The sequence below is a fragment of the Perna viridis genome, chromosome 9, assembly GCF_037379345.1.
Source record: "Perna viridis isolate PV_CMFRI_1.1 ecotype Kerala chromosome 9, ASM3737934v1, whole genome shotgun sequence".
In the NCBI taxonomy this organism is placed as follows: domain Eukaryota; kingdom Metazoa; phylum Mollusca; class Bivalvia; order Mytilida; family Mytilidae; genus Perna; species Perna viridis.
Window position 1 is genome coordinate 9,678,187 of NC_142453.1, and position 10,849 is coordinate 9,689,035.

At 31.7% G+C, this 10,849-nt stretch overlaps 1 protein-coding gene across 2 annotated transcripts; it reads left to right on the plus strand.

Moving 5' to 3' along the window:
* The first annotated feature begins 3,883 nt into the window (after positions 1-3,883).
* Positions 3,884-10,558, plus strand: LOC148606607 (serine/threonine-protein phosphatase PGAM5, mitochondrial-like). Of its 2 annotated transcripts, none has more exons than XM_088547152.1 (5): positions 3,884-4,104; positions 5,469-5,659; positions 6,850-7,064; positions 7,704-7,837; positions 9,947-10,558. In XM_088547152.1, exons 1-5 carry the CDS (start codon positions 3,932-3,934, stop codon positions 10,095-10,097), a joined length of 864 nt encoding a protein of 287 aa, XP_088403278.1. In that variant the 5' UTR covers positions 3,884-3,931; the 3' UTR covers positions 10,098-10,558. The 2 variants fall into 2 exon arrangements, with proteins under 2 accessions (XP_088403278.1, XP_088403279.1); XM_088547153.1 differs by having other exon boundaries at positions 7,707-7,837.
* Positions 10,559-10,849: the final 291 nt, after the last annotated feature.

Here is a 10,849-nt window from a genome sequence, read left to right on the forward strand (position 1 = left end):
TTTCGTGAAGAATAACGATAGAAATTCTCTTTTGTGTGGACATAATTTGACGGATAGTGCATGACCGCAAAATTCATAAAAATAAGTATAATAACAGTAATTTTTAGTACATTTTTATGTAATATGCAAATAACTGTCTTTTTTTCTTTTCAACAAGTAAAACATTATCTGAAGATTGTCTATTTTAGTTTTACTCTTATTTGGAAATTAGGATTAGTTTTAAGTCAGTTAGAGAGCATAAACAAAATGTGCAATATTTGTATTAATAATTAATTTTATTTTTAAAAAATAAAACTTTTTAGCACACATTCTTATGTAACTGATTCCTGTTTTTATTGTTTCCTATTGATTTTTTTGTTTTATAGGAAAGTTAGTGTTAATAATGTTATTGTTATCAAAGCTTATAAAAAAATCTTCAAAATGATCTCTGTAAGTTTAGTAAGTTTTTAGAACATTTTTTTTCATGATGTAAGTGTGCAATAACCTTCTTTACAAAATTTATTTTTTTATTATTGTTGTTGATTGATTTTGTTAACTTCTTTTATTTATAATTTTTTGTTTTTGTTATTGAGTGATATTAAATTATTGACTGAAAAAAATCTTGTTTCTTTTTTCAATACCGGACCCATTCAAAATAAAAAGGCAGAAATATTCTTAATATGCTCAAATACATGTATGGGAATTGGTGCTATTATTTATTCAGAAAAAATAGCTTACTAAATGAATGATTCTTTTGAGAAAATATATATTTAATGAAAGTGCCCAATAGAATGTATGTTCTGTTCAATAGTTCATGCAAGAACATTCAATCCAGGGGAATTCCTGATTATAGGTAAATAATCAATTAATTTTGTTCTCTATATCATCTCCAGGTTATTGAGGTGATAGTAGGCTTATATCATCAAATAACACAGTTCTTGTTGTTATTTCCGTCTTCTTGAGGAGAATCAAGCCATTAACAAGTCCTCTCCATCTGTCTCTTTTGTTTGCCACCCTGATTGCTTTGGTACATAGCTGAAATCCTAGATCTTTTTTAATGGTTCTCCAGGTTTCCTTTGGTCTGCTTCTCTTTCTTTTACCATCTGGTGTCCATGAGATGGCTATCTTTGCGTGCCTGGTTTTATCCATCTGTAGTACATGTCCCAGCTATTTTCACCTTCTTTGCTTGATGGTAGCTCTTATATTTTCCATGTCAGCTTTCTTCCTACCTCATTGTTTGTTACCTTCTGTGGCCAGTGGATCTTTAAGATTCTCCTTAGGCTTTTATGAAGAAAGGTGTCCACCAAGTTATCATCGTTTTTGGTCATTTTCTACATTTCGCTTCCATAGAGAAGGACAGATAAGATGTTTGAATTGAAAAGACGGAATTTACTTCTTTTGAGATTTGACTGTTGTTCCGAATGGGAGATAATCTGTGGTTATAGTTATTACCCTGATAGATATATAAGGTTTCATAATGAGTGAAAGTTGAATATTACAAAATATTAAATTAAGTTACATATTATCAGCATCATAACTAGCAAATAAGTTGAATAAAGTCGGTTCATATTTTGCAATATTCAAATTTTATGAGTTATTCATCCTTCTCTGATTCCTTTGGAATACATTTATTTGGTTGCTTGACATTCAACATCTGTTATGGCACAAATCCTATCAATTGTCTATGGTATTACTGCCAACTAATGAGAATCAGTCACAGCAAATCACAATTGTAATTTTTTTGTGTCTAACTAGTTTGAATCACATTGTCCAATGGTATGACAATGCAAAATATTAAGCTGTTCAAGAAGTGGATAAAATTACCAAATCATAGAGTTTTAACAATATTGGCTGATTTCTATGAAACTTGACAGTAGCAAACTATCACTCTATCAATAAAACAGATGATATATATTTACAAAATACAAATATTTTATTTAGCTCTAACACAGCAATAATAAGTGGTTTTGGTCAATATTAAAATTACATGAATTGAACATATTGATCATGTATTATAATGTACAGTACATGTAGTTACAAATGTAGCTTACTGAATTGAAGTTATAGAGGATTATGAAAATACAATTTATATATCAATTGATAAGACTTTTTCTTTTTTCCATGCAGTTTGATATGATATTGGAAGACAACCTCAGTAATTTAGGATTTTTACTGTTACACTTAGTTTTTTTTATAATATATCAACAGTTTTTATATAAAGAAGAAATTTTCAGTGTTAGTTCATCTCTTATTGTGTTGTATAAATCACACTCAGATAAGAAATGTTCTTCGTCTTCAATGTTAATGTGGCATACAGGCATATTCTATTGTCTTTTGGAATATTGGGATGTCTTTCTCTCTCAATTATAAGCTGATGAGAGCTAATTCTTATTTTGGATATCATGGGTCTCTCAGCCAATTTAGACAAATCATCTATATAATTTGATCTAGTTCCAAACCTATAAAGTTTTCTATAAATGATGAATTTGAAGAATTACTGATATATGAATTTTGTTCTTGTAAATATTGATCTGATATTATTTGTTTAATAATTGGAGACTTTATTTTTAGTGCACTTGGGTTATTCATTAAATAGCCAAAGCCCAAGGTATCTAGTAACCTTTTGGTATTAGTTTTCCAAGTGTTTGAATCCTTTGTAATGTAAAAAAAATGGTATAAAAGAGTAGTGTTATTGGAATAAATATGATTTAAAAATCCAATGATTGGAAAATTAATTTTACATTGCAGGGGCAATCTACATAGGTGACTGCACGACAAGCATAATTGCAAGATTTACAGTTGACTCCAAGTAGTACTTTAATAAATTTTGTATGAATTTTTCAAGGTGATTTAATGTATTCTTTAGAAGTTATACATTTCCCCAAATTTCACTGCAGTAAAGCATAATTGGAGAAACGAAAGAGTCAAAAAGTTGCTCTAAAAGTTTACATGGGTTGTTTAATCCCATAACTTTCTTAATTTTGAAATAGGCTTTTCTAGCTTTGTCAATCAAAATATCTATTGCTAAGTAGAAATTTCCATTATATTTAATGGTTAAACCCAAATATGTATAATGTGTTACCATTTCAAGAGGTAAATTGTTATAAATAAATGAATTTTCATGTGTTTTACCATTAGAATTGACGACACTAACTTTAGATTTGTCTGCATTGACCTCAAGTCTCCATGATTTACAAAAAGTGCAATTTATCTAAACAATTTTGTAAACTAGACTCTACTTCCTGACAATAAAACAATGTCACCAGCATATAAGAGAATGTCAAATGAGGATTCTTCTTTGACCACTGGATCCGTCTCTGGATGGTCGAGATGTTTTGTTAAATCATCAATAAAAAAAATAAAGAAAATGGGGTTTACAACACTTAGAACAAGAAACCTGAAACTATCACAAAAAGGACATATAATATTAATCTCTTCTAAAAATTAGTGACTACATGTTACTAACTTTTTAGTATTATATAGTCCGCACAAAAATGAAGGATTTTTATGATAATATTATACATTTTTGTAAGGGAATTTATATATGTAACTAAAAAAAATCCCTGTTTGGAATAAACAACATTTGTATATTTTAAAAGCATGATCATTATTTCAAAACTATGCTTCACTTAATTGTGCTTGGAGCAAATGTAAAGTACATGTATAGCATACGTGTTAACCCTCCCGGTTTTTTTTTTTTATTATTATTTTTTTTTTATTTATTTTTTGTGGGAGTCTCCCATAATTTTAACCTTTGACCAGCAAAAAAAGACTCCTGTGCAGAAGGCATTGATTTTTCGGTTTCAAGAATTCAGTATACCGGTATAAAAAAATCCTAAAATCAATCAAAATTAATATCTTCCGAGTTTTAGCTTCACCCTTTACTTTTTACAACTGTCTACAACCCGTTTCTTTCCCCTTTCGATAAACATCCCCGATTTTTTTTCCAAGCATGGTTTTGAAACGTTGTGTGTCCTTTTGCAAGAAGAATGCTATTGGAATCAGCGGCTTCGTTATTGCAAGTGGAGTGGTGTTGTATGAACAGTTCAAGGAAAAGAATATAGTTCTAGCCTCCTGGACAACTGGTTATGAACCAGGGGTAAAATGGGACCACAACTGGGACAAGTATTAATTTTTTCTCTTTTAATTTTATTTTATCAGATTTATTGCTTAATCAAAGGTCTCAGTAACATTTCACTAGGGGTTCTGGGACAGGTATTAATTTTTTCTCTTTTAATTTTGTTTTATCAGATTTATTGCTTATATCAAAGGTCTCAGTAACATTACACTAGTCACTAGGGGTTCTGTATTTCACAAAATTTTAATAAGCATGTGTCTGTCTGCTTGTCATTGTCTATTTATCTTCCAGTTATCTCTCTAGACCCAACTTAAGAAGCAGCAGTTAAAGGGAAAGACCACCTTTGCCTTAAGTTGGGCTCTTTATGATAAAACATACCCACGTAAACAAAAATAAATAACCTTTAATGCAAAATCATGCGCTTTTATAAAATGTTGAAGGCTATGCAAAGTTCGAAATCCTTGAAATATAAGGAAATAGCCATCTTGCAGAACTCTCCTATCTAAAGGAAGATCATAGCCAGATTTTATTGATTTTTACCAATAGCTTCCGATTGGCTTGTGACGTCACTTAGTTGGTTTGGTATTGATACAAGTACTGCAAATAATATGTAAACAAAGAATATTCCGTAAATATTTCTACAATCATGTTTATCTAATCACCAAAACACGATGACTTGTCAAGTTTATGATTGCACGAATGATAAAAGAGAAATGTTCTAAAAGTTTTTTGTACCAGCAACACGAACATTCTTCGGAAGTAGCCATACGATTTTCCTTACAAATACTAGCCATCCGGCTGCAAATCCAGTTGTTCGTCAATGATGTCTGACATTTGCTTATATATGTTGTGCCTCAATCTCTTCTTCTATTTATTTTGGTTGAAATTATAGCGGAAAAGTCCAAAAATTACGACAGAGAAGGTCCAATTTGGCAAAAATATAAAAAAATGCATTTTGAAAACAAATTCATCAATTTCCTATTTACTTTCACTTTACAAACTGACTTCATGACGTCACAGTTCAACTGGTCATGGTGGCGCCCATAGGCGCGGGAAATTCAAATTTCCTAATTATATATCTCGATTTATTAATTAAGAAAAGGAAATCAATTTGTTTCAATTTAATTTTTATGAATATTTAACAGATTACTTTAAATATTTATGACGTTCACAACAACATGGTCTTTCCCTTTAAAATTTTAATATAATATCAGACTTGATGAAAAAAAAACCTGTAATATGGATTGCTTGGTTTCTTCACTGTAATAAGTTTATATCAGTAGCTATATTGTGCAGAAATAAAGGTAAAAATCATTGGAAATATATCATCTACTATGCATTTGTTATTCTAAACAAATGTATAATTTGAGTAATGACTTAACATTTACTGATAGCTTACTTTTCACCTTAGGAGAGACCCACAGAGTTTAGTAAAACCAAAGAAAAATCCATCACCTGAGCTTACAGAGAAAGACCAGAAAGACTTGGACAATGAAATTAAAAAGAAGACCCCTATAGCTTCAAGGCATCTTCTATTTATTAGACATGGGCAATACAATTTAGATGGGGTAACTGACATTGACAGATATTTAACTGCTTTAGGTGTGTATATATAGTTTCGAAGCAAATGTAAACATCAATCATTTGCGTTTTTTGCTGTTCAAGACCTTATGTAGTAAAATAATCTTATTTAATGTATAATTTAGATCTTTTACAGGGGAGGATCCAGGATTTTAGATTTGGGGGGGGGGGGCACAGTTAAAATATATTGCTGAGTGGAGCCAGGCAAGCAATTCTTTTAGGTTAAATTTTTGAAAAATTCTTCTTGATTAGGTGCAATGTAGATTTTTTGTGGTCAAATTAGTGAGAAATTGAAGTTTCAACCTGAAACTGCCTAAATCTACCCCTGACAACCCATGCTTTGCATATTTTAGGGGGGAGGTGGGGAGCGCACACCCGCCACGCCTCTGCCAGAATCTATCCCTGTTTTAAGTGAATGAAAATGAGGAAATCTGTTTTATGTAGCAGGGTTACCGTTGTAAATGATTACATTATGATTTAACATGGGGTAAAAAACGTTATCAGTTACATGATTACTCATAATTTCAAATGGAATTGATTACATTGGCCGGGGTAATGTTATGATATATTTAGCAAAACAATTTATATAGTTTTAAAGTAGGAGAAATAATTTGTGTATTATATACATAATTTCAGCTGTGATAAACATGACTTTTGAAAATTGTACATTGACAGTTACGGTACATTGAAAATTTGTATTTCACTCTTATTAGTAGACCAAGTGTACGTCACTCTAATTAGTAGACAATGTGAGGTGACAAAATTGGACAAACAATTGTTCAGCCTTAACGAAAGTCAATAACAGACTGTAGCATTGGGTAATACAAATGTATATTTGTGTACATTAATTTATTCTTTCTTGAGGCTATTTCAATCTTTTATTTAAGGTATGATTTACACAGGTATAATACAGTACATGTATTTTAGGTTTAATAGGAAAAACATTGTTTCTCTGAAGCAAAATTAAAAGGGTTAGCATTATAGTTTATAGTATAGAATTCTTTATCATAAACATTGGATCGATCCACAACAAAATTATTAACAAATAAAGACAAAATGTTGTATATTCACCAGTTGTTACACAATTTTTTGTCAACATTATGCCATAATACATGTAAGTTATCAAAAAAAAACTAATTGAAAAAAAATCCTTTAAATTGAATATTCTCTATTTGCTGTGGTTTATAAGTTGTTGCTTATAATTCTTTTAGGTCGAACACAGGCGGAATATACTGGCCTTAGATTAAAGGAATTAGGTTTCACATACTCGAGACTAGTAAGCTCCACGATGACTCGTGCTAGAGAGACTGCAAACATCATTGCCAAAAGTATACCTGATGTTCCAAGGGAGGAAACAGATATTTTAAGGGAAGGTGCACCAATACCTCCAGAACCCCCTGTAGGACATTGGGCTCCTGCAAAAAATGTAAGCACTGGGTACCTATGACCGAAAGGAGGATCTTTTTATTGATTTAGTAATGTATTGTGAAATCAAAACAGTGCAAGTTAAAAGGAAACAATTTATTACTCAAATCAAATTTTCAGAAGTGTGAAATTTGGTAGGGTATTAAAAGACTGGGGTTTTTTTCTGACATTTAAGATTGTGAAATAAACAGTGAATTAAAATTCTTCGATTATTAACAGAAATATGTACTGTCAACACTATAGGTAAAAACACACAGATGATTTTTAGGGTTATTGTGTCGGAGTCGGTTAACCACTTCTCCAGTTTGCTTTATCCCTTTACCACAGGATTCAGGGATGGAAATGAAATAGTTTGCCCAACTGGTCAAGCATGCAAATTTTGCCCAAACTGAACTGGCCAAAGTGAAGTTTGTGGTATATATGTACGTCAAAATAAAGTGGCACAGTGTGCAAGCTCTGTATTGACTGACTTGCCTGTCATGAAATTTGCTTGCCTTGGGCCAAAGGGAGAGTGTTTTTTTCTACTCTTGGGATTGTGTCATAATAAAACTATTTTCTCTTGTTCCATGTGACTTGAAGTTATAAAGAGGCCATGAAATGTTATATATTCAATAATTTTTATCTTTACACTTTTAAATAGCAGTTTTTCCAGGATGGTGCTAGGATTGAAGCTGCCTTCAGGAGATATGTACACAGAGCTGACCCTGATCAGACAGAAGATAGCTATGAAGTATTTGTTTGTCATGCCAATGTTATACGATACTTTGTTTGTAGGTATGTGTTGATTGCTTATTGAGAATAATTTAAGGAGATAGACCTAGGGTATGGGACACAACTCATAAAAATCATTGGCACGTTTGTATTCAGCATTTTACATCAATATCATATAAGCATCAAAGTAACCTGGACTGATTTCATTTGGTTTCAAATGAAAGCTTGACAGGCTATGGTGAAATTGAATATGATAAAAACATATCACTGACTTCATGAGTTATGTCCCTTACCCTAGGTCTACCTCCTGAAGCTGTACCCCATATTGGAAAAATCACAATACAAGTTCTTCCTATGAGTACAAAATGATATTGTACTTACTGTCACAACATAAGATTAGTAGAATTTTCCAAACAATTATAGCAGATATTTTAATGCATTCAAAGCTAAATTTAACTTTAGATAGTTTATACTGTAGAACACATTATTGTATTAAACTTTAATATACTTATATATAAGTAGAAAAGTATTTTTCATAAAGGACCTTGTTACTTACAAATAAGATACCTTTTTGGTAATTTGGTATACTTGTTTTCATATTTAAGGAATGCAAGCCATCTTAGCAAGTTTTTCAAAGGGACATAATTACCCACCAACAACCAGGTTGGCTGTCTCATTGGGGAAAGGAAAAACAGTGTAACATTTTTCTTAGAAACTTAAAATTTTTTCTCTTCAACAAGTACCTGAATGGTTTGAAATAAGTTATTTAAAAGTGTTCGAGTACTTACCACGGCTTTAATGAATTAAATATTTGAAGTCTTCTGCTGTCAGTTGCTCCAATTTGACAGTAAACCCAGTCTTTCGGATGACAAATTTGTAGAAAGTTACTCCTCTTTGGTTAAAATCTTAAAAAATCGAAGCCGAAGTCGGGGATATGAAAAAGGACTATTTAACGATTTCCATTAAGGAAATTTCAAAAACATTGAAATAATAATATATTTGTGTTTTTATACTCTCACTGAATGAGTGGGCAGTATATTGGAATCACCTTGTACATTGGTCCGAATTTTGTCACAATTTTCTTGACTCCAATGAGTGGATTAATTTCAAATATGTCGTGTGACTTTATGTAGATGGGGTTTATGTCAAAGTGATTTTGATTGCAGAAAGATATCAACTGCCTGTAATAGTGAAGGTATCTCTAGCATGACGACAGGTGCAACTTATTATTATGCCTAAATTATGTCATTTGGCATAATGTTTTTGGCTTGTATGTCTGTCTGTCACAATAATTCTAGTTTGTCAGTGCAACTCCTCTCAAGCTACAGAACTAAATTTTAAGAAACTTGGTATGAACAAGAACATCATATTCAGTTGCGCATATTTCCAGGAAATTTTGACCTTCTAATGTTTGTAGAAGTTATGCCCCTTTGAACTTAAAAATTTCCTAAAATCCTCATAAAATACCTTGTCAACGCAACTCCTCTGAACTATTGAACCAAATTTTACGAAACATGGTATGTTGCAAGAACATCACATGTAATTGTGCATATTACCTGGAAATTTTTATTCCCTAATTTTTTCGAGATTAGAGTCCTTTGAACATTGAAATTTTTCAAAAATGCTCAAAATTACCTTATCAGTTCAAATTTTCTGAAACTACTGCTCATAATTACCTTATCAGTTCAAATTCTCTGAAACTAATGAAACTTTAATATTTTGTTATTCCATCATATAGTATCAAAAACCTTTTTAAAGAATATGTCAGTGCATATAAATGAGTCAATTAAAAGATGTTTAGATAAAACTTAAGTGAGCCCCACTTACTGTATGCCCTAATAATAAATCTATGTTTGAGCTAGCATGGAAGCATAGGACATGACTGCAGGGATTATGAAATCTACTCTAATGGCAAACAAGGTTTTCACTATCAGTTTACTAGTTTATAGGGGCAACTATTTTGCTGTACCTGTGTAAAATGATGTTTTGGAACTATGGTATGAAGGTTTCCCGGTCTTTCATTGAAGACACATGGGTGGCCGTTTCCCGGTCTTTCATTGAAGACACATGGGTGGCCTTGAGCTGACATTTTTCATCCCAGTAGGGTAATTGTCTCTTTGACATATTCACCATATCCATTCTCGTAATATGTTTTTTCGTATTTTTTTTTAGAGCATTACAGTTACCTCCAGAAGCTTGGCTACGACTAAGTTTAAACCACGGCAGTATTACATGGTTGACCGTTAGACCCTCAGGACGTGTTGGACTGCGGGGTATGGGGGAAAGTGGATTCATGCCTGCTGAGAAAGTGTCTGTGGCTTAATTTTTGCAGATTTGATTTAAGTTTTTGAGATTTCATAGGACACTGGATTATTGATGCCTTCATGAAGAGCTTTCCAAAGATTTAAATAAGGATATTGATAGAGCATGCATTTCTAGACAGTCATTATATACACATATACTACAATCACTGTCATCTGTTTTTCATGAAAGATGTCACAGCTTTCCTACAGAATATTTGTGTCTTCTGTGTACTTTGTTCATATATATATATGTATGTTAATTTTGACCATAAACACTACTGTTTGAAAAAACTTGTAATGCCAGAAATAAATATCTTGTTTAATAGTTTTCTAAATTCAACTTCAATTTTCTTAAAGAATCCCGACTGTGATGTAGAGAAGTAACAATAATTGATTAACATGTAAGTGTTCGCATGTCTAATTACATTGAGTCCGTAGATTTATATGAAACTGTTTTTGTAGAATAAATTATCTTTTTCTATGCTTTGTTTGAACCTAGAGGTATACAGATGGACATACTTTTCAAGATTTTTTTGGCAAGAATCCTTATGGTAAATGCCAGATTTGAGATAGCGAAATTTCACTAAAAAACAGGAAAAAAATCATCCCTGCATACTAGTTTATGTGAACGTACCAATCAGGAGGTTATTTCTACCTGAATGAGAACCTTCCTACAATTTTACTTTGGAAACAGAAAATCTACCGCTCTCTGAACTTGATGCAATAGGTCCTCCATAAATTTCATATTAATTGCGATAAAAAAAACCTCCAG